Here is a 25808-nt window from a genome sequence, read left to right as displayed (position 1 = left end):
CTTCATTCATTAAAAAAAATTCAGCTTCTTCTGGGCATCTACAACTTCATCAGAATCACCAAATAAATACTATTATATATAATGAAGTGAAGTGACAAGAAACTTATGTAAAATAATCCTAAAGTACTACAGTATTCACGTTTGCCATCATGGGTTTCAAGAAGATTGCCAATAATGATATGTTTTTGTGTGCACTGTTCAGTTTGTGTCACGGTAAAGTTAAATTCGCCGCTGAAAGAATGGAATACAGTAAACCCTTGAAGATCCAGACCCGGAAAATCCGGATTTCGGAAGATGCGGACAAAAAATTTGGGGGTTCTGAGATTAGAAGCCTCCTAGAAGTTTCCCTAAGAAGCATTCCCAAACCAGAGCAAAGAACAATTTAGGCCCGTGGGCGCTGCTTGACCCATCAGTTGCTTGGACACAGGTGCCCGAGGAGGTGTGAAACATAAACAGAGTTGTCAATCGTTGTTTGTGGGAATATTATTTCATTCACTCTAGTAATGATACAATGTTTCTTATTATGTTATCATAGGTAAATGCTTGGTTTATATACGACAATTTGTTTATCACTACATTAGTACTGTATTTTTGGTGTTTCTTAAATTATTTATTATTCGCCAGAAAATCCGGACAATTGGCTTTTCCGGACAGGTGGTCCCCCCTTTTAGTCCGGATCTTTGAGGGTTCATTGTATTGGCATCTACACATCAAAGCCTCAGAAGAAATGTTACCATTCTCCACTGCATTAGGTTATAATTATACAAAGAATTGTTGGCTATATCCTGCAAGAATCCCATAAAACATACAAGTGCCTGCAAAAACCTCTAGCTGAGAGGTTGTTTTTACAGTGAGATGAGATGAATCAGTCTTCTGGTCAGGCATATGACCAGACATGACAATTGATGAAGGCAGGGAAATCTCAAGGTGGCCTGAATAACAGAACACACAAGGAAGCAGCACAAACAAAATGGCTACTATCTGCACATGTTGTAACATAGTACACAGATACTCTCTTAAACTTAATGGGTAGCTAGTATTGCTGGACCTTGGTCTCACTAGGAAATACAACTTGGACATGTATTCTCACAATGTATAGTACCCCAGTTGTGTAAGTCTCACTACCTAAAATCATTTGGAAAATGTAAGATTTGGAGGATCCTCATTTACATCTATGATTACAATGATGAGGTATCTAATTAAACTGCCTTGTAATATAATGACTAACCTTTTTCATTAAATGCTAAAAAGCAAATACCATTTGCCCTAAAATTGGAATCTCATTCTCTGATAAGATTTCCAAACTTGGTCCAAGGATCATCCAATTAATAGTGTGTTCACAGTACACAAACCTAAATCTCCTTCTGTGTGTTAAAATCTCCTACATCACTCTACGTGGTACAATTTCTAAAAAAAAAGAAAGAAAAAAGACAATTCCAATTCTGCTTCAACCAGGTTCCCAATTCTCCAGAAACTTGAGACTCCATTCCAAGGATCAGATGACTTGCAACAATCTCAAGGGTTGTTTCAAAGAGAGGAATCTCTATAAATCCTTAAATGCCTTATTGGTTCTGGACTTGTGGGACTATGCTGAAAAAAAATAAGTTGGCTGCACCTGCAGGCCAACATAAGTTTTTTTTTAGTTTTTTTCTTGCTGTTTGTACCCTTCTGATGAAAACCCAAAACATTAACCAAATTTCAAAATGTCCTTTCTGTTAGAAAATCAGTAATTTGTAAATTACAATTACAGCCACTCCCCGACTTACAACGGGGTTAGGGATCCAAATCCAGGTCGTAAGTCGAATTGGCCGTAAGTAAAAAATGTGAAAATAATACATAGAAAATCTAAAATGGGTGTCTCCTTTTCTTCTCAGCACCACAAAACTCTCACTTTTAAGCTTGCCAGCCATTTTAAAGGGAATTACAAACGAAAATTTTGTCAGTACACAGCGCAATCACTAACGTCGGGACTCGAAAATACGTAATTTGAAAATTTTTTGGTACGACTGGGGCGGTCGTATGTCCGGGTGGTCGTAAGCCGAGCAGGTTGTAAGTCGAGGAGTGGCTGTATTTGAAAAAAATAAATAAAAATTAAATATGCTAATGGGTGTTTAAATTTTCATGTAAGCCCCTATCAAACAATAAAGTCACACATGACATACTAGAAAATAGTACAGTAAAACCTTGATAAATCGGACTTCAATACTGTATATTGGAACTCGCTTTTTTTCAGACTTTCAGGCGCTCTGGTCACCCGGGAAAAAAAAAAGTACTAGTACATGCTTTAAGAAATGGGGAAGATTAATAAGAAAATCTTATGAAAAGAAAAACACTACCATAATGGATACTGTACAGTGGTCTAATCAGATTTGTTATAGGCCTACTGAGAACTAAGACACTTGAGTACGTAAGTAGGCTGGGGCTGATCAGGTGTTGCCGCATACGTCAGGTTTATTTTATTGATTCAGTATTATATTCTCAAATGATTGGCCTCTTATGGTTCATCATGATTAATATAACATCTTCAATAAGAGAAAAAAACAATATGTGAGGCACCGAGTGTGACACGGGGCCAAGTTATAGTATTATCTGTACTCCCCAACTTTTCCTCTATCTGCAGAAACACAAACTGTCTCGGCAGCACAATATTTATAAGACCGAGAACCATATTAGTGAAGGGAGGTAAATGCGTCTATACAGCACGTGATCTGCGCCTCGAGGTGGACTGAGGGGCAGAAGGGGACAAGCGCCCACGGCCCCCAATCGTAGCCTCTCTCACTCATAGCGGCTCATTATTTTCCGGTTTCTTAGCAACTGGGAGTTCATGTTTCTACAAAAATGTCATAGGAATGCTATGTCATAACAATTTAAAAAAAAAATTCCCAACTGGCAGAAAGGAGGAAGTGAAGGCCATTGAGAAAAAATAAACAATACAGAGGAGGGTGGGACTGAGGGCTGGTGGCACGCAGGGTTTTATGGTCCTGTCCGAGTGACAAGTCTCATCGCACAAATAGGGGGAAACAGAGGAAGGAGTCGGCAGCTGGGAGCGAGGTGAGGGTGGATGGTGCGTGTTAGTAGGAGGCTTACAGCTCTAAGTTAGGGAAGTGCCTTTCTGTTCTCCATGAATTATTCCTTCATTTTCCAGTAATGTCAAGTGACAATAGACAGGTGGCCACTACCTCACTTGTATTACCAATGTTTAATATTGGAAATACAAGTCATTGCTTACTGTAATTTTTCCAATAATAAGTAAGACTTAAGTAACTGCATTTTTTTTATTATACTTTTTGGTGCTTGGCCCCCGGTCAAAATATTGTTAATACCTTGTAATAGTTTGCTCTTATGCAAACAGTACAATGACCTTTGACTTTCTGGTGTGGTCTTAATACATTACTGCTTGCATGTAATGAAAATTATATCTTAACAATGCATATTAATGAAATTGCAAACATTACCCATCAAAAACAATGTAATTTTTACTATCAACAATCTTTTCAATTAATGACTTTAGTATCTGCAAAACCAGCATTAAGAGCTCTACACGCTGCCATTTGAATGAACTTAATATCTTCATTGGTTCAAAAATGACATCATTTTGATTTTTTCCAAACTTTAAGAACATTTTTCTCGATTGTGAATTTTGGCGCTTGGCCCCTTGTCGCACTCGGTGCCTCATGTAATTTGTTATATGACTTGAAAATAAAAGGAGAAGCTGTATCGGAAGATTATTTACTCAAGATGTGTTGAGTGAGAGTTTTCAGCAGACCAGCTTACAACAGGGGTCACTATAGCACACTACAGTATTTGATATGAAGATACTTTCCTAACAACGTTATTGACTACCTTTGAGTGATATATGATGACTCAATTTGGCTACTTGTATACTTAGACAAATGATTAATTAATAAACCAGGGTTTAAGCAAATGCATAATACCGTACACTACAATATTATTTAAGTGATGATAAATACACTACAATAATATTTATTAAGTGATGATAAAACACTAGTGTACTGTACTGGACTAATTTACTAAGTGTTGAAGACAGACATTGTGGTAGGCAGCTACGCCTATCAGCTGTTTGCCCATTGTAAACAACGACTCGTGGTGTTGTGGGATTCTTTTTTCAGGAAAGTTGATTCTTTTAGGATAATATTTTATCAACCTGGCACCAAATGATTCTAAATTAATATGAGAATTATGGTGAAGCTGCAAAAAGAAATGTGTAAGGAAACTTGGGAGAGAAAGGGGGAGGGAGCCACCCACCTGTGCTACCCCCCTCCCCTCCACCAGCTGCTCCCAGATAAACACTCCTACATTTATTTTTTTTATCTTTATAGAACAAAAAACCATCAATAACTCTGCATTTGATACCGCGGAACTTCATGTATTAACTCGGCATGGATATGGTCTCGGAATGTATAATAGTACAACTTGGGAAATGCCGAGATATATAAAATTATCTGGGAAAATCTCGGCACATGTGGCCACCTGCATCACCTACCATGCCTCTGTGTCACCTACCATACCTATGTCACCTACCAAGCCTCTGTGTCACCTACCATGCCTCTGTGTTACCCACCACACCTCTGTCACCTACCATGCCTCTGTGTCACCTACCATGCCTCTGTGTCACCTACCAAGCCTCTGTGTCACCTACCATGCCTCTGTGTCACCTATCATGCCTCTGTGTCACCTATCATGCCTCTGTGTCACCTATCATGCCTCTGTGTCACCTACCATGCCTCTGTGTTACCCACCACACCTCTGTCACCCTACCATGCATCTGTTCACCTACCATACCTATGTCACCTACCATGCCTGTCACCTACCATGCCCTCTGTGTCACCTATCAGCCCTCTATGTCACCTACCATGCCTCTGTGTCACCCTATCATGCCTCTGTGTCACCTACCATGCCTCTGTGTCACCTATCATGCCTCTCTGTCACCTACCATGCCTCTGTGTCACCTACCATGCCTCTGTGTTACCCACCACACCTCTGTGCCCAGCCTCTGTGTCACCCTACCATGCCTCTGTGTTACCCTACACCTCTGTCACCTACCATGCCTCTGTGTCACCTACCATGCCCTGTGTCACCCTACCATGCCTCTGTCACTATCATGCCTCTGTGTGTCACCCACCATGCCTCTGTGCCCACACCCACCATGCCTCTCTGTACCCACCCCATGCCCTCTGTTACCCCCACACCTCTGTCACCTACCATGCTTCTGTGTCACCCACCATGCCTCTGTCACCTATCATGCCTCTGTGTCACCCATCATGCCTCTGTGTCACCTACCATGCCTCTGTCACCCATCATGCCTCTGTGTCACCTACCACACCCTCTGTTCACCCACCACCTGTCACCTACCATCTGTGTGCACCTCTGTGTCACCTATAATGCCTCCTGTGTCACCCATCATGCCTCTGTCACCCATCATGCCTCTGTCTACTCCATCATGCCCTCTGTGTCACCTACACCTGCCTCTGTGTCACCCACCATGCCTCTGTGTCACCTACCATGCTTCTGTGTCACCCACCATCCCTCTGTGTCACCCATCATGCCTCCTGTGTCACCTACCATGCCTCTGTGTCACCTATCATGCCTCTGTGTCACCCACCATGCCTCTGTGTCACCCACCATGCTTCTGTGTCACCTACCATGCCTCTGTGTCACCTACCAGCATTCTGTGTCACTCACTGTGCCTGTGTCACCTCTGTCACCTACCATGCTTCTGTGTCACAACCATGCCTCTGTGTTACCCACCACCTGTCCTACAATGCCTCTGTGTCACCTACCATGCCTCTGTCACCTACCAAACCTCTGTGTCACCTACCATGCCTCTGTGTCACCCATCATGCCTCTGTGTCACCCACCATGCCTCTGTGTCACCCACCATGCCTCCGTGTCACCTATGCCCCAGTGTTACCCACCATGCCTGTGTGTTACCACATGCACACCTCTGTCACCCACCATGCCTCTGTGTCACTACCATGCCTCTGTGTCACCCACCAAACCTCTATGTCACCCACCATGCCTGTGTCACCCACCATACCTCCTGTGTCACCCTACCATGCCTCTGTGTCACCTATCATGCCTGTGTGTTACCCACCACCTGTCACCCTACCATGCCTCTGTGTCACCTACAAAGCCTCTGTGTCACCTACCATGCCTGTGTCACCTCATGCCTGTGTGTCACCTACCATGCCTCTGTGTCACCTACCATGCCTCATCACCCTACCATGCCTCTGTGTTACCCACCACACCCTCTGTCACCTACCATGCCTCTGTGTCAACCACCATGCCTCTGTGTCACCCCCAAGCCTCTGTGTCACCTACCAAACCTCTGTGTCACCTACCATGCCTCTGTGTCACCTACATGTGTCACCTACTACACCTCTGTGTCACTCATGCCTCTGTGTCACCTACACACCTCTGTGTCACCTACCACACCTCTGTGTAACCTACCATGCCTCCTGCTCACCCTACCATGCCTCTGTGTCACCTACCATGCCTGTGTCACCTACCACACCTCTGTGCACCTACCATGCCTCTGTGTCACCCAGCAAACCTCTGTGTCACCTACCATGCCTCTGTCTCCCCTACCTCCTGTGTCTCACCCACCATGCCTCTGTGTCACCCACCATGCCTCTGTGTCACCCTCTGCGTGCCTGTGTTCCTACCATGCCTCTGTGTCCTTTCTCATGCCTGTGTCACCCATGCCTCTTACTTGCCGTCTGATCACTGGCACCTAATGCCTCTGTGTTATCTGTGTCACCTACTCATGCCTGTGTCATACTCTGTGTATGTATCACTACCTTTACTCTGTGTCACTACCATGCTCTGTGTCATACCATTGCTCTGTGTCACCTTCTGCGTCTCTATGAACCTATCATGCCTGTGTGTCACCTATCATGCCTCTGTGTCACCTACCATGCCTCTGTGTCACCTATCATGCCTCTGTGTCACCTATCATGCCTCTGTGTCACCTACCATGCTTCTGTGTCACCTACCATGCCTCTGTGTCACCTATCATGCCTCTGTGTCACCACCATGCACCTGTGTCACCTACCATGCCTCTGTGTCACCTACCATGCCTGTGTCACCCTATCATGCCCTCTGTCTTATCATGCCTCTGTGTCACCTATCATGCCTCTGTGTCACCTACCATGCCTCTGTGTCACCTATCATGCCTCTGTGTCACCTATCATGCCTCTGTGTCACCTACCATGCCTCTGTGTCACCTACCATGCCTGTGTCACCTACCATGCCTCTGTGTCACCTACCATGCCTCTGTGTCACCTACCATGCCTCCTGTGTCACCTACCATGCCTGTGTCACCTGCATGCCTCTGTGTCTACCATGCCTCCTGTGTCACCTACCATGCCTCTGTGTCACCTACCATGCCTCTGTGTCACCTACCATGCCTGTGTTCACCTGCCCTGTGTCACTACCCTGTCACCACTATGCCTCTGTGTTACCTACCATGCCTGTGTCACCTACCATGCCTCTGTGTCACCTACACCATGCCTCTGTGTCACCTACCATGCCTCTTGTGTCACCTACCATGCCTGTGTCACCTACCATGGCCTCTGTGTCACCTACCATGCCTGTGTCACCCTACCATGCCTCTTGTGTACCTACATGCCTGTGTCACCTACCATGCCTCTGTGTCACCTACCATGCCTGTGTCACCTACCATGACCTGTGTGCCTATGTGTGTGTCACCTACCATGCCTCTGTGTCACCCTACCATGCCTCTGTGTGCCTACCATGCCTGTGTCACCTACCATGCCTTGTGTCACCTACCATGCCTCTGTGTCACCTACCATGCCTCTGTGCCTACCATACCTGTGTCATTCATACCTCCTGTGTCACCTACCATGCCTGTGTCACCTACCATGCCTCTGTGTCACCTACCATGCCCTGTCACCTACCATGCCCGTCACCTACCATACCTGTGTCACCTACCATGCCTGTGTCACTTACTATGATGCTTCATGCTTCAGTGCTGGTAAGTGTCTTTCTTTTACATTTAGTTAATACATGTACACAAATACAGGTCGATAATTTTTTAGTGTTGTATTTTTGTAGGAGGGGGGGGGGGTGCCTCAATAAGTCTGAATTTGGGATAATTCGGCAAGGCCAGAGCCCCATATGTACCAGGTTATCGGGGTTTATTACTGCACAGTATACAGCTTTCTGTTTATTCATAAGACAAATTCTGTGGTTACTTACACATTACAGTAAATAACAATCATCTTGGTGAAAACAGTTGTTGACAACCAGATTTAAGTCTGATTTTCAACCCAGAGAATTCTGTTTCATATTTTGTTTTATTGTTGATGTAATATTCTTTTAATAACCTTGTTATACACTTAAAGGGAACGTCTGGCTTAGATCGATGAAAAGTGAAAAAAATATAATAAAATGTGAAAAATTGAGCAAAGGTGATGCCTATGGCCATATGTGGACGGAGTCTTATAGCGATATTCTTAATATTTATGCAGTTATGTATGGTGTCCCCCCCTGGGTAGACAAAGGAATGAGTGGTAAAATATATATTTTTTTTTAATATGGAATAAATAGCACAAAAAAGACTAGAAGTTCATTTCAGGCAACTCTCTTCCTCTCTGGCAAGTAGAGGGAAGTAAGACAGAAGATTAGTCAGTAGGTCCCAGGCCTTGTCAAGGAGAGGTGTGTACTCTGCTGAGCAGCACATCTTATCTCACTTGTACTGCTGTTCCAGGCTTCTCCTTGAATATCAGGATCGTGGTGATTCAAAACATAGAAGACAACTAAAGAAAGCACGTGCCAAGAGCACTGCTAAATCCAAGAGGAGTAAATAAGAAAACATCGGCTAAAACTGACAACGGTAACAGCCGTCTCAGGGGACACCCAAGGTGCCCAGCCAAAACCTTCCACCCCTCCCCTCAATCTCACGTAAAGAATATAACTGGAGTTCAGTTGGAGATGTAAAAATACACAAAAACAAGATATTACATGTCAAATTGGCTCGGAATGAGCACACAGGGGAGAGAGGTTGAGAAACTTTATCAGCCCATACCTAAAAATGAGCTTTACTAACACTCAGATTGGGTATTTCTGCCAGTTTTTCACCGATTTCAATGAAATAAAAACTCGACACAGGAAAAACCTTCCTCAACATAACTCCAGTTTCCAATTTTTTTTTGTTTTGTAAGATTTATTTGGGGTTGAATATTTTACTTCAACATTTTGACAAAATTTTCACCCAAATTAAAAAATCTATATCCCTAAAACCAAAGACAAAAACAAACATATTGCCTTGTAATGTTCAATGACAATAATAGATCTCTTAGCAATATCAATTTCAAGGCAAAGTAGAAAGAAGCTATAGAGAAATAATACATTGAAAATTTAGAAAGGGGTGAAAAAGGGTGTAAAGGGCTGAGAATTTTGAAAGGGTAGAAAGGAGTTATGGGGCTAAGGGTAGAAAGGAGTTATGGGGCTAAGGGTAGAAAGGAGTTATGGGGCTAAGGGTAGAAAGGAGTTATGGGGCTAAGGGTGAAAAGGAGTTATGGGGCTAAGGGTAGAAAGGAGTTATGGGGCTAAGGGTAGAAAGGAGTTATGGGGGCTAAGGGTGAAAGGAGTTATGGGGCTAAATGAAGAAAGGAGTTATGGGCTAGAATAAAATTGATGTACATGAGTCTTGATTGATGACAGGAATATTATAACAATCGACAAAAATAAAAGCACCTACACCTGAGGCTTAATTATCCCTTTTTTCTATTCATTTATTTTCTTTTTATTATTTCTTTTACCTTCTATCTTTGTACTTAAAGGTATAGGAGGAGTGTTATTGGTGTATGTGTGTGGTTAAATTTAACCATTACCTCTACAATGTATAATAGTATTTTCTAGATTTAACAAACTAATTCGAACCGCTCCGTTCGTTAAATCAAAATTTCTGCTAAATAGAGCTCTCGGTCAACTAAGTAAACACTGGAGCACCTTATATTTCGTGTTTATTCAAGACATCTTCAGAGGCAACTGAATTTGCAGGGATGGAATGTCAGGTGACCCTTTCTTGGGTGGGGATTAGTGGGTCTCATGACCTGAAGATGTCTTGAATAAAGACAAAGCTGAAGTATTTTTAGGGAGATTGTGATAAGTATAAGTATAAATAGACAAGTTGTATCCCTTCATTCATTACATTTTAAAATATGGTGGCAGAAAGGTGGAGGTATTAGGAGATGCGTGTTGTCTTAATTCCTGTGTGTGTGTGAGTCAAGACACACACCTCCAACACCCTCCAACACCACCAACCCCTCCACACCACACACCCTCCAACACCACCAACACATCCTCAACACACAACACCCTCCAACACCACCAACACACACCCTCCCACCACACACACATACACACCACCCCTCAACACCACCAACACACACCCTCCAACACCACCAACACACCTCAACACCACCAACACACCCTCCAACACGACCAGCACCCTCCAGCACCACCACCAACACAGCCACCCCACTGCCAACACACCCCTCAACACCACCAACACAGCCCTCAACAACACCAACCACACAACCTCAACACTGCCAACACACACACTCCAACACCAACAACACACCAGCACACCCTCCAGCACCACCAAACCGCACTCCAGCATCGCCACCACACCCTCCAGCACCAACGACACGCCTCCAACACCACCAACACAAACACCCCAACACACCGTCAGCACCACCAACACACACCCATCAACACCACCAGCACACGCTTAACACCACCAAAAACACCCTCAGCACCACCAGCAGCCCTCCAGCACGCAACACACCATCCAACACACACCTCCAGCACCACCAGCACGCCATCAACACCACCAACACACACCCTCCAGCACCGCAACACACACCCTCCAGCACCACCAGCACACCCTCCAACACCACCAACACACACCATCCAGCACCCCCCAACGTCATCAACACCACCAGCAACCACCCTCCTTATCAACTAAACCATCAACACCAGCAACACCGACACCCTCCAGCACCACCAACACGCCCACACTCCAGCACCAACACACACCATCAACACCAGCAACACAAACAGCTATCCAGCACCACCAACACACGCCCTCCAGCACGCCAACACGGACTTCAGCACCACAACACACGCCCTCCAGCACCACCAGCACACGCCTCCAGCACACCAGCACACCATCCAGCACCAGCGAGCACAAACGCCACTCCAGCACCAACACACGCCCTCCAGCACCGCCAACCTACAACACCACCAACACACGCCCTCCAGCACCAGCACACCTCAACACCACCGCACCGACCATCCAACACCACCAACACACGCCTCCAGCACCTCCAACACACCACCAGCACCTCAACACACATCAACACCCATGCTCAACACACACCACCAACCCACCGCCTCCAACACACCATCCAACACCTACCAACACACACCCTCAACATTTTATTTATTATATATTCTCATGTGATCAACCTCTTATGTTATTGTATGTTTTATCATTGATAATACAAAATATCAAATACTACTATAGAAAAAAGGCAATATATAATCAATAATTTGCTAAAATTAGTAACAAGCCAAATATTAAAGTAAAAATAAGTTTATTTGTGTACTTACATGAAAATACTGGTGCTAAGAAGCTCAGAGTATTACAATATCATATTTTTACTAATTAATAAATCAAATAAATAATATTTTTTTTGATTACAGTAAAATAACAGAGGCAGGGGCTGGGAGGTGGTGGTGGATTTCTCCACTGGGGTCTCCAGCCTCCTCCACCACCAGTCTGTGTACAGAACTAAAATTTATGTGAAATACTCTGTAACATTCAGTGCCTTAATATCTGACCACTGGGGTTGGTTATACGGACTTTTCCTGTGGCTATAATTTTAAGCAGCGTGTTACTGTACAGTAGAACTTTGAGAAAATCTTGAGAGTCCGAAAATCTTGAGATATGTGGGGGTTTGGGAGATAACACTGCTTATCTGAACTGTTTAAAGAAATTCAATTGTTGTCATGTTATTACTGCACTTCAACAACTAGGTCTTAAGTACATAACAAGGGTATTAAAAGAATATTACATCAACAATTAAAAAATTATGAAAGAGAATTCTCTGGGTTGAAAATCAGACTTATAAGTATGGTTGTCAACAACTGTTGTCACCGAAAATTTTATTTACTATAATATGTTATATGTAAGTAACCACAGAATTTGTCTTATGAATAAAGAGAAAACTGTATACTACACAGTACTATAAAGATAAAAATAAGAACAAATAAGTGTTGTATATATTGTAAGTGGAAGATGAGTGTTTATCTGGGAGCAGCTGGCAGTGGAAGAGGGGTAGCATGGGTGGGTGGCTCCCACCCCCTAACTCCCACAAGATTCCTTTAACATTTCTTTATTAAATTTCACCACAATTTTCATATAATTCATGATCATTTGGTGCCAGGTTAATAAAATATTATCCTAAAAGAATCATCTTTCCTGAAAAAAAGAATCCCACACTGAACACCATGAGTCATTTCATACTCATTTGTTTTCAAAGAGCAAACAGCTGATCGGCTTACCACAATGTCTGTCTTCAACACGGAGTAAATTAGTACAGTACAGTTATGTAGTTATCACCACTTAAAAAATATTATTGTAGTGTATTTATCATCACTTAATAAGTAATATTGTAGTGTACAGTATTATGTATCTGCATATACCCTGGTTTATTCATTAATCATTTGTCCTTAGTGTACTAGTGGCCAAATTGAGCTATTATATAACACTCAAAGGGAGTAAAGAACGTTTTTAAGAAGGTATAATCATATCAAATACTATACAGTGTGTTATAGTGACCCCTGTTGTAATCTGGTCGGCAGAAAGCTCTCACACAAACTCATCTTGAGTAAATAACCTTTTGATACAGCTTATCCTTTTATTTTCAAGTCGTATTACAAATTACATACAATACAGTGGTCCCTCGGTTAATCAACACAATTCGTTCCACAGAGACGTTTGTTAACCGAATCCATTGTTTCAATGGGATATTGGGTAATTGGTTCCAGCTCACAGAAAAGTACATACAAAGTAAAGCCAAAATCACATAAAGTCAGAAACACTCCTAAAATTCTCCTAAATGGCCCTTAAATCACTATATACAAGTTGACAATTCTTTATCCGAAATCCTTGGGGCTAGAGGCATTTCAGATTTCGGAATTTTTCGTTTTTTAGATTATTATTATTATTATTATTATTTTTTTTTTTTTATTTATTTTTTTTTTTTCATGTGTATTAGCCCACCTGGGCATAGATCACTGACCCACATTGGGGCCTGGGGGACGGGGGGAAAATATAATAAAAATTATAATAATAATAATGCAGTCATGCGCCGGTTAACGTCCTAGATACGTTCTTGGAAACATGACGTTAACCGAAATGGACATTGTCCGATCATCACAGAAATTTTTATTTATACTTACGTGTATGTGGAATACTATATACGTACATATACACTTTTACTGTTAAATCATTACTGTAATGTGATACAGGTGATTAATTTTTATCTCTTGTGCAAAATACATGACGTTTATATTAAAATTATTCACTGTTTTACAGGGATTCCAGCAACACCGAGCAGATGGGGGGAGAGAGGGTGGGAGCGAGTGAGGGGGCGTGGGGGGAGGGGAGGTAGAACGTTTGACAGTTGGCACAGGCCCAGGTCTAACGCGTGTATATTTATCAGTTCTTAGGTGACTAAGCTTCTCTCTTATAAAAAGCCAGTGAAATGACCTGGGTGAATATAATTAACATAGCTGGGATTCTTGTAACATACTGATTAATTTGAATATAAACATGCTATAATTTGCACTAGAAAAAACAATTTTAGTACCGTAATCAAATTAGTACATGTGCACTCCAGCTTTGCACTAAGGTCATTTATTTCTTTTACGTTTCTTTTAGTATGGTGTGTGCATGTAAATGGATGAAAATAAATGAAGAAATCTATGTAAATCTACCCAAAAATACAGTTGAAAAACTTTTTTATAAAATGTACTACAGTACTGTACACTAATGTACTACAATTTTTATCTCTTGAGCAAAACGTACGACGTTTATATTCAAAGTATTCGCTGTCTTGCAAGGATTCCAGCAATGCAAATTATATTCTCCTAACTTTAGTCGGTGATATTATACATGATAAAAACTTAAAGCCTAATGTATAACCACCACGCCCTGGCTGGGAGGCGGTGGCAGGGGGGGGGGTTAGGGAGAGGGCAGGAGGAAGGGGGGGGAGGGAGTGTGGCATGTTTGACAGTTGGTGCCAAGGTCTAGTGAAGTATTTATTTGTTTATTTATGTCCTTTAGATTGAGTTTTTGTTTTTTGCTTATAAAATGTCATAGAAGTGACCAGGGAGAATATAATTTACATTGCTGGAATTCTTATAGTGATTAATTTGAATGTAAACATGCAATAGTTTGCACGAGACTAAAATTTTAGTATTCATTTTGTACATTATTTTGATTACATGTACAGTTCAGCTTTGCCCTTTGGACAGTGTGTGCATGTAAATGAGTTTCAATAAATCAATAAAGTTACATATATGAGCCAAAAATAATAGTTGAAAAACTTTATGTAGACAGAGCTTGGATGGCTACCGGTAAATTTTAGAATGACCAATAATTGTAATATAAAAAATGCACAAATATTAAAGAGCACAATTTTCTTGATATTTACTCCACTGGAAACGAATGTAAACATAGAACAGATTACAGTGATCCCTTGGTTAACGAACACAATTCGTTCCAGAATGTCGTTCGTTAAGCGAAAATTCAGTTAATCGAAACCATTGTTTCAATGGGATTTCGGGTAATTGGTTCCAGCTCACCGAAAATTACATAAAGTAAAAAAAAAAAAAAAAAAATGCAGTAAAGTACACTTACTTTGAGGTGCGTATGTAGAAGGCTCCTGGTTGATGATGATGATGGGAATTAGAAGTGGGGGTGGAGGAGAAGGGAGAAGAGAAGGAAGTGGGGGTGGAAGAGAAATCACCCCATGCTTGATGCCGTCATTCACCAATAAAATTTTTTAAGTTCACTAGGTGTAATTCAAGATTATTTTTTTTAAATCAACACTGCACTGCACTATATATTGTCAATATGTAAAATAAATTTCAGAATGACCAATAATTGTACTGTAAAAACGTAAAAATAGTTTATGTTCAAGAGCCACAAGCAAGATGTTACCTCCACTGACCAGAGATACAAACTGACGCCTTGCTGGGCGAGTCAAGTGGCTGATTGGCTCACCAGAAACTAGTTTCCTGTACTGCAATTATGTTAAATAAGTTAAAATGACTAAAAATTTTAATATAAAACTTGGAAAATTATTGAATAGTACAACCTTCTTGATATTTACCCAAATGGGAACGAATTTAAGCCCAAGAAGATTACTGTATTGGCGGACTAATATTCCAGCTGGTGAGCAAGCGAAAACATGTTGACATGATTTTGTAAACATTTCGTTAACCAAATTGAAGATTCTTATGGAAGGTAATTCGTTAAAACCGAAATTTCGTTAACTGAGGCTTTCGTTAACCGAGGGATCACTGTACTGAATTACTGAATTGGCAGACTAGCCCATCAGCTGATGCTCACAAAACGTGATGTTCGAAAGGATTTCGTTAATCGAATTTTTTTTGGTTAACCGAATTGAAGATTCTTATGGAAGGTAATTTGTTAACCGAAATTTCGTTAACCGAACCATTCGTTAACCGAGGGACCACTGTACACTTACTTTGAGGTGTGTATGTAGAAGGTTCCTGGTTGATGATGATGATGGGAATTAGAAGTAGGGGTGGAGGAGAAGGGAGAAGAGAAGGAAGTGGGGATGGAGGAGAAAACGCCTTTCTTTGGATCCGTGCTTCTTGATGCAGTAATTTCACCAATAAAATTTTAAGTTCACTAGGTGTAATTACAGATTACAGTATTTTATTTAAATCAACACTGCACTGCGCTATATATTATCAATATGTTAACTAAATTTCAGAATGACCAATAATTTTAATGTAAAAATGTAAAAATACTCTGTTTTCAAGAGAGCGACAAACACAAAAGTTAAACTGACGCTTTGGCGGGTGAGTAAAGCGGCTGATGGGCGCACAAAAAACTAGTTCCCTGTACTGTATATATTATCAATATGTTAACTAAATTTTAAAATTAATAATAATTTTAATAAAAAAAATTACAAAATATTAAAGAGCACAACCTTCTTGATATTTACTCCACTGGAAACGAATGTAAACACAGAACAGATTACTGAATTGGCGGACTAGTCGATCAGCTGATGCTCACAACAAAACGTGCTTGTCGTAAGGATTTCGTTAATCAAAGTTTTGTTCGTTAACTGAATTGAGATCTTTATGGGAGCTAATTCGTTAACCGAAATTTCGTTAATCGAACCGTTCATTAACCGAGGGACCACTGTACAGTATTGTATTTTTTCTCTATTACTTTAGATGTTATATTAATCATGATGAACCATAAGAGGCCAATCATATGAGAATATAATACTGAATCAATAAATAAATAAACCTGATGAATGCAGCAACACCTGATCAGCCCCAGCCTGCTTACATACTCAAGTGTCTTAGTTCTCAGTAGGCCTATAGCAAATCTCATTAGACCACTGTACAGTGATCCCTCGGTTAACGAACGCCTCAGTTAACGAAATTTCGGTTAACGAACTGCCTTCCATAAGAATCTTCAATTCAGTTAATGAACAAAAATTCGGTTAACGAATTTCTTACGAACCGACCTCAACATGTTTTCGCTTGCACTGGCCGGGCAACCAGCTTTAGTATCAGTCCGCCAATACATTAATTGGTTCTAGGGTAAATTCCTTACTATTTTAGTAAATATCAAGAAGTTTATACTACCTATTCAATAATTTTAAAAGTTTAATATTCAATTTTTTAGTCATTTTAACAATTATTGAACATAATTGAAGGTAACGTGACTAGTTTAATGCACGGCATCCAGCCTCTTAACACAGCAAACAGGAGTTAGTCTCTCTCTGTTTTCACTGGAGGTAACATTTTGCTTGAGACTCTCTTCAACTAAACACCTTTTTTCTGTGTTTCCAAGCAAATTATTGGTCATTTTGAAATATATTTTACATATTGACAATATATAATGCACTGTAGTGTTGATTTAAAGAAAATAATCTTGAAATACACCAAGAGAACTAAAATTTTATGGGTGAAATGGTGCCATGGGGTGACTTCTCTTCCACCCCAATGCCTTCTCTTCTTCCTTCTCCTCCACCCCCATTCTAATTCCCATCATCATCATCATCATCATCATCATCATCATCATCATCATCCAGGAACCTTCTACATACACACCTCAAAGTAAGTGAACTTTTCTACCATTTTTGTTGAATTTAGGAAATTTTCGGTGAGCTGGAACCAATTACCCAAAAACCCATTGAAACAATGGTTTCGGTTAACGAACAACCTGCTGGAACGGATTGAGTTCGTTAACCGAGGGACCACTGTACAGTATTCAGTAAGAGTGGTTAATTTCATAAGATTTTTTTATTAATCCTCACCATTTCTTTTTCCTTTTTTGCATTTCTGATGACCAGAGCATTTCAGAATCCAAAAACAGATAATTCTGATATATTGAAGTCTGATTTATCGAGGTTTTACTGTACTCAAATGTAATAAGCGAAAGGACTAAACTTTTTATCTCTTTTGCAGACTTTGAGATATTTATACTATACGTACTGTACTCAAATTAATCGCTATCTTGCAAGAATTTCAGCAATGCAAGTTATATTCTGCTGTCAAGTCTGTGACATTTAATAAGAGATAAACTTTAGCCCATATCATCATTGGGTATGACTTTGCTTGGGAGATTGGTATCCCCGCATCCCCTGAGCAACGCTCTTGTGCATTATGCAGAAGACCCGACAGCAGCACCCTTATCCACTACCTCCTAAGATGTCCCCACACACAACGCTTCCGTGACGCCTGCTGGACCACCACTCCACGACCCCCTGACGGAGACACGATGATCCTCCCCATACTGGTCAGATATTTTGTAAATAATATTGATTATGTGTTAAAGGAATATCCTTCCTTCCTTAGGCTTTAGTAAGCCCCTTTATAATATTTATACTGTATATACTTGTCACACTTGCCAGATGCTTCTGGTGTCATTATACAGGGGTACCTAGTGACAGCACTAGGATCCCGCTTCCTCTATCAAGGAATAAACAATTGAAATTGAAATTGATAAACTTTAAGCCTAAAACAACCTTCATCCCATTAATTGTTATCACCCACTGCCATCTGCCTCCCATGCTGGCTGGGAAGAAGGGGGTGGGGGAGGTGGGGTGTTGACAGCCAGGAGAGGAGATTACCAGTTGCATAGCTATCAGTGGAGGGGTCAGGGACTCAGGATCATAAAAGCCAAGGAGTTTAAGTTTCTTGCTTATAAAATGTCACTGACTTGACTTCGCAGAATATAACTTGTATTGCTGGAATTCTTGCAAGATGACAATTAATTTGAGCATAAACATCCCATAGTTTTCACTAGACAACTTTTTATATAATTAACTTAGTACATTTGAGTACAGGCTGTGATAATTTATGCATTGTGGTTGCAGTTGCGAAGCTTTGTGACATCACTAGTTTATAATTCGTCTCCACATGCCCTGGTTTATTCACCGATTCACTATCAGTTGTCTAAGTGCAAAAGTAGCCAAATTGAGCCATCATGTATCAATTTATTTTATAATACAAATTATGAAGTTAAATGTTATAAGACAATAGTTTAGTAGTGCTGTTAATGTATGTGCTGTGTCAGTGTCTTGGCATGTCACCTCACTCTTCCCACCCACTTACCAATCACGTGAGGATGCAGCTAAATATGGTGCAATCTTTCATAATGCTGGGAACCTTTGTCCCCAGGCCTGGGGCGGAAAGGTTTGGAGTGATTTTCTCGCCATTTGCTCTTTATCATTATTTATCGTTTTTATACATTTAGTACATCTGTCGAAGGCTGAAGTAGGTTTTACTGTATCGTGTGTCTGAGGTGCCTTCGGCTAAATCGAGAGTTAGTTATATCGGATTCCGTTAAATTGAGAGTGTACTGTACAAGATCAAAATTCATAAAACATCACACGCTCTGCTAAAATCAGTATTGCCTTAGTGAACACAGGGCCGATTTGTTGTGGTAAGACAAGTGAGGAGTTGACTTATTTTAAGTTTCCAAGATCCCAGACTCTAGTGCATTTAACTTGCATTGTGTATTGGTCTTAGCAAAGACAGATCACTTAAGTGCACCAGCAGAGGGTTAAGTGATTTAAATATTTTAGTGCATATGGCTCCTGTATCCTGAAAATTCTACAAAATATACTGTGTACTATGCAAAAATTATGTAATTTACTTATGTTCATTCAATTACCGGTGAAGTACTTTAGAGTACGCTCTCCACATTTCACATATTTCCTTCATCTTATACATTTAAACATACTGCCAGACAACATTATCAAGAGGTATATGGTCTTAAGTGATAGTTAAGTGTTGGTAATCTAATATCTGGAAGTACTTACCTCAGTTGCAGTAATTCCTAAATCATTGAGGACTGTGGTAATATTTTCATGATAGTCATAGGATGCTGGGTGCTTTAATAAGTTGAGCAGCTGTATCTTCAAATGTTTCCTTACACTGTTCACCTGAGACTTCGTTAGGGTTGGTGGGAGATTGGCTGAAATGGAAATATAGGTAAGTCTTCTTAACTCTTCTCTACAGTTAGTATTGCTGGAAGAGTTGACAATTCATAAAAATTATACAGTACTGTACAGTAATGTACATGCATTTTTTTTTTACAGGAATTAGCCCACCTGGGCACAGGTCAAACAACCCACAACGGGGCCTGGGGGGGGGGGAGAACAGAAAGAAATTGAAAATAGAGAAGAAAAAGGTTATACTGTGTTAATCTACACCACAAAGATGCTGGAAAACCAGCCTTTTAAAGTGAGACAGATTGTATAAGTATGGAAACACAAGAAGGCAGAGCATTCCACAGTTTGGCTGTGTGAGGAAAGGAGGTACTATAACGAGTTATTCTCGTGTGACCGACATCCACAGAGAAACGGTGGGCACCGCGGGCAAGACGTGTGTTACGAGCCCAAGGCCTTGCCGGCGGTACACAGGATGCCAAATCTACAGAACATTGCCCGTTAAAGTACCTGTAAAAGAGAGAGAGAGAGTGAAGCAACATTTCAGCGAAGAGAAAGGGAAGAGAGATTGTCGACTAAAGGAGGAGAGTTAATAAGACAAAATGCATTTGATTCCACCCTATCTAACAGTTGGACAGAAGAAGAGCCACCCCAGATATGAGAGCAGTACTCCAAGTTAGGACGAATGAATCCCTTATATACTTGGAGCAACTGCTCAGGAGTGCAGTAGCTGCGGCATCTGTACAGCATTCCCAACTTTCAGGAGGCAGCTTTAGTTATACAGTATTAAGGATGTGCGATTTCCAGGACATATTCGAGGAAATGGTGAGGCCTAACATATTTATTTCAGAATTTGGAAGGATGATAGCGTCCTGAAATGTAATTGGTGGGAGATCGTCTAATTTACAAAGTGTAATTGGTAAATATTGAGTTTTATTACTATTGAACTAAACCACGTTTGTATCTCCCCATTCAGAGATGCTGCACAGATCCACACTGATAGAAGTAATGATATCAGCTCTAGAAACAGATCTAGTTTGAGAGTTAGGAGGAAGGGGAAAATGTGAAGAAGAGTAGAATCATCAGCATAAGAATGGATAGAATTAGCTGTAGTGTGAAGTAAATCATTGATAAAAAGAAGGAAGAGAGTAGGTGAAAGAACAGAACCCCGTGGGACACCACTACTGGCAGAGAAAGAGTGAGAAATCGATCCCTCGACAACAACTGTAGACCTTCAAAACTAGATCTCAGAAAACTGGAGATTCTCAAGATTGCTTGATTGATTGAGTGGGTAAAATATCTAGCTTTGCAGCTTGTAGCCATTTGATGCCAAAAAAATGAAACTCATCATTTAAAACTGTGATATAAATAAAATAAAATCCAATTAAGTTTAAATATCAAAATTAGAATATAAAATCTCATATTTATTTAATAACAAAAACGGTTAAGTACCTTGCAATTTAAATTTTTAAAAGTCTACCATCAAGTGCTGAACTTCTCTTGATAACCAACTTTCAAATGGAGAAGGAGCCATCCCCCTGCCAGCACTTGGCCAAAAAACGACTCCTCAAGTCCCCAAGACTGGGACATTCTACCAGCAACCGTCTCACAGTCAGTGGCACCAGGCAGACATCACAATAGGACTGTGGTCCTCCAGCCATAAGGAAACTGGGCGAGGTGACTGTGGCCAACAAGTAAATGGGTAAGGGAGTCTCACAACTGCGGGACATCCAAGGATATTCCCACGAATAAATCTTTGTTGTAATCTCTCATAACTTGTTAGGAACAAATAAATTGTCCCATTGTAGCTACCAGGAGGCCTGGATGGCTGACCTGACTGCAGCAAAGAAATCTCTGTGAGGGAGGGAGCATGACAAGAGGCAGCCCTCTCAGTACCTCATACAGACACATGGACAGGAACCCAATAGATATCCACATTATGGCGCTGCCAGCAGAGGGCCACGAGCCAATAAAAATATCTAAATTGAGGGGGGTGGATGGGATTGAAAGATTCCAGGGAAGACAGTGCTGCTCTGGAATCAATAAAAATAGTAAAACTCCCAGTCAAATGGGTGCTGATTTCTTTAAGGGCTAGGTGTATAGCAGAGAGCCCTGCAGTAAAAATAGATACAAAGGTGGGAAGTCCCCCAATGAGGCTAAAATCAGGGAAGACAGCTACAGACCCAACACCAGCATTGGATTTGGAGCCACCTGTATAAACATGCAGTCATGGCACTGAGTTGGTTGTTACTGGAAATACATTCTCACCATCACTTCATGGACATCAGCCTTGCTCCCTGGGAAGTAATGACAAAAGTGCACCTCTGGTAGGTCTCAGGGGGCCATGGTTGGCATCTTCACTAGGGTGACCCGGAGTTGGGGAAGTGATAATCTGTCAATCCAGCTCCCGGACACAAAAGCCAAAGGATCAGAAATGCATGGGTGAAGGGTAAATGACTGGTCCATGGAGATCATGGAGATCTAGGGAGAGACTGTACTTGATACCAGCAGTGAGCCATTAGGGACTGCCGATGCATATCTATTGATGGTACACCAGAAGACTGGGTATTGGGGAGGATCTAAATGCCTGTGGTCAAACGGATTCCAGCACGATGTATTGTATCAATCATCTTTAGACTGGCTGGTGTAGCTGAAGAGTACAGCTCATATCCACACGCCAGCTTTGTCCCACGATAACATGATACAGTCTTAAGAGGGTCCTATGGTCAGCATCCCAGGACATGTGGGATAAGCTTATAAGCATATCTTAAGTGACCTACAGTGGAGAATCCAGGTCATTCTCCTATATACCACCAGGCCTAGGAAGCGTGTCTCTTCCACCACCAGAATGCGGGCACCATATAATGTTAAGTCAAGGTCAGGGTCGAGACCCCGCAGCCGGCAGAAATGCATGGCTATGGTCTTGCAAGCCGAAAACCCGAAGCAACACCCCTCTGCCCACTGGGACACCCAATTCACTGTTAATTGAATTTGGTGCTCAGCAACACATAGATGAGATGATGAAAAACTAATTGCTAAATCATCTACATAAAGTGTGCTAGAGACTCCTGGTAGAAGACATTGGGTGATACCATTAATTGCCATGGCAAAAAAGGTCATGCTTAAAACTGTTCCCTCCATCTAGGGAACTGATCTGAACAGTGAGGTACCCACCTTCACCTGAAAGGCAGGGTTTGCCATGAATTATTTAAGGAAACAGGGCATTTGTCCTGGGAGTTTGCAATGATGTAGCTCTTTTAAAATCCCAAACCTCCAGTCTGTATTGTATACCTTTTCTGCAACAAAAAATACTGTCAGATGATGTTACATGTCATATTCAACACACCTCTGATTCAAATCTTAACAATGTATCTGCTGTGGAGTGCATTTTTTGGAACCCACATTGGGATGGTGATATGTGGCTCCCACATTCCAGATAATGTATTAGTCTCACACTGACCATTCGTTCTAAACTTTACAAATGCACGAGGTCAGGGAAATTGGTCTAAAGTTTAGCGGAAGAGATTGGCCCTTCCCGGGCTTAGGGATTGGGAGAACCACAGCAGATTTCCACATAGGAGACAGCCTCTCCTCCATGGGAAAACAGTTCCAGCAGAAATTGTTTGAAATGCACCCCAATGTGCCTTAGCATAGCATAAGGGATGTCATCAGGACCTGGGGATGTAACCCCTGCCCCCTGGAGGAGAGAACAGATGCTATCTCCTTGAGGCTAAATATTGTATTGTAGGCCTCTCCTTTAATGACTGTAGTTGCTGGAGCAAGGAGGTTGATTGACCACCTCTCTGTGACACAAGACACAAATGCCTCAGCAAACACATTGGTTACCTCAAGTGCCTCTGATGCCACACCACCATCTATTGTAGTAAAGGGGGTGAGCTGGGAGAGTGCTTCCCAGTGCAAGTGTTTATTGTGTGCATAAACTCTACCCATGACATATGGTGTGCCCCCTAAAAAATTTTACAAGCATGAACCCTTTTCTGCTTGAATTCCAGGAGATTCTCAAGAACCAGACAATTTTTTCTCTGGCTACATCAAGTTTTCATTCCACAAAAATGCAGTTGAACATTTGTTTTACCTCTTAAAATGATAAAATAAAGAAAACATCTTTGCATGCATACTAAAATATAAACAAATTTAATATAGGATTTATATAAATTGAGAGTTGTGAAGGTATATATATACAGTCATGCGCCGGTTAACGTCCGATCGCACATACGTCCATGCCCTCTCAAAAAAAACGACGCCTGCTGGACCACCACTCCACGACCCCCTGACGGAGACATGATGATCCTCCCCATACTGGTCAGATATTATGTGTTAAAGGAATATGCTTCCTTACTTAGGCTTTTTTAAGCATTTGCCTACAGGTGAAATGTTAACCTACATCTATTGAGGATAAAATCTTTCACCTACAAATTGACAATAACACATTTGCTGTAATCAGACATATCTAGTTGCCTCAACAATTGCAACCCCAGTTGCAATTGGGGTTGCAATTTCAAATTCTGTGGCATTACTAAAAATAGTAAAGTTTCTGGTGCACTCTAAGATTAAGAGAGAAAACGGAGGACTCAGGCGTCCTGATGTGAGAGAAAACAGACTCGTATGACGGGGGACCAAATAAAAAAAGCATAGCTACATGTTTTGTGGACTACAGTATTAAGCGTACCCTTTTCATCACTTTGTAATAAACCTAGCCATGCCTATGTGTGTTTATGATAATTACCATAATATATATATATACAGTTGTAACCCAGCTTAACGCGGTCAATTGAACCACAGGTACCGCGTTAAGTGAAAACCGGCGTTAAGTGAAAACAGCGTTAAGTGAACAACAGAACAGATGGGATTAATTCCAATAGAGACTGGCCCGACCCCAAAGTCCACTTTGGCGACACACAACTATGTTGTAGTAAAATATTATCTTAACTTTATGATGGTATGCACACACAATTAATAATTAGAAATATCATAATATTAGGTTTTTAACACTTACATTAGTAGAAAAAGATGGCTGGGCACACGGGGATGGGGGTTGGTTCGAGGCAGAGGGCAGATTATTGGCCCTCACCTGTATCACATATCCACCACAAAGGCTTGCAGGGCCTCTTTGTCAAACCTCAAAGTCCATATAAGTCCATATCCTCACTATAATTATCACTATCACTGACTTGGGCGGTTGTGGTGGGTGAGAACTTCGGTAATGTTTTGATGACTGGGCGACCTTGTGCATCGTGCCCGCGCCACTTTCGCGTATATGAGTAGATGAACCGCGTTAAGTGAAAGTTCGGTTCTGGCAGGCACCGCGTATAAGAAAAATCGCGTTAGGTGAAACCGCGTTAAGCAGTACAACTGTATATATATTTAGTGGGTCCAAATGGTCGTAAAATGGGAAACTTGGGGTTGGGTCTTGGGTAAATCAACCAATTAGAATAAATCCCATAGGTTCTGTACTTTCGTTATCGGCGGGGTCCCAATTAGGCGTGATAACCAAGGGATGACTGCACTGTACTGTATATATTTGTGACACTGGCCAGTTGCTTCTGGTGTTATGGTACAGGGGTACCAAGTGACAGCACTAGGATCCCACTTCCTCTATCAAGGAATAAACAATTAAAATTTAAATTGAAAAAAAAAACATTCAAATAAATTACTATCTTACAAGAATCCCTCCAATGTAAATTATATTCACCCAGGACGTTTGGGTGGAAAATTATGAGAAGAGCTTAGTCACTCTTAAGTAATGATAAATAAACATGCAGGCAGGCCTTCAGCGCCAACTGTCAAATCTTATCTCAAATAAATAAACAAACAAACGCCAGACATTCTGTCACCTCACCTCCGCCCCTCCGCCATCTTCCCACCACCCTCGTGTTCAAGATAAAAGATTGGTGATTACTTTATGTTTATTTTATACACAGTCAACCCTCACTTTACGCGTTTCCACGTTTATGCGGTACCCTGCCGGAACCCGGGATGCTCACATTCCGCGGTGCGTGT

The 25808-nt window shown here is 41.4% G+C and overlaps 1 protein-coding gene across 1 annotated transcript in view; it reads right to left on the bottom strand.

Annotated features, from left to right (window-relative positions):
• The window catches only part of LOC121863384 (symplekin-like), a 75362-nt gene that overhangs the window by 8598 nt on the left and 40956 nt on the right, over nt 1-25808 (bottom strand). The window contains exon 6 of the mRNA XM_042362006.1: nt 19659-19813. Within this exon, the coding sequence (XP_042217940.1) occupies nt 19659-19813 (155 nt within the window). The remainder of the gene's footprint in view (nt 1-19658; nt 19814-25808) is intronic.

This window comes from Homarus americanus, unplaced genomic scaffold (assembly GCF_018991925.1).
Source record: "Homarus americanus isolate GMGI-L3 unplaced genomic scaffold, GMGI_Hamer_2.0 scaffold40248, whole genome shotgun sequence".
Classification (NCBI taxonomy): Eukaryota; Metazoa; Arthropoda; class Malacostraca; order Decapoda; family Nephropidae; genus Homarus; species Homarus americanus.
The sequence above is the reverse complement of the archived record's forward strand: the minus strand, read 5'-3'. Positions and strand labels throughout refer to the sequence as shown.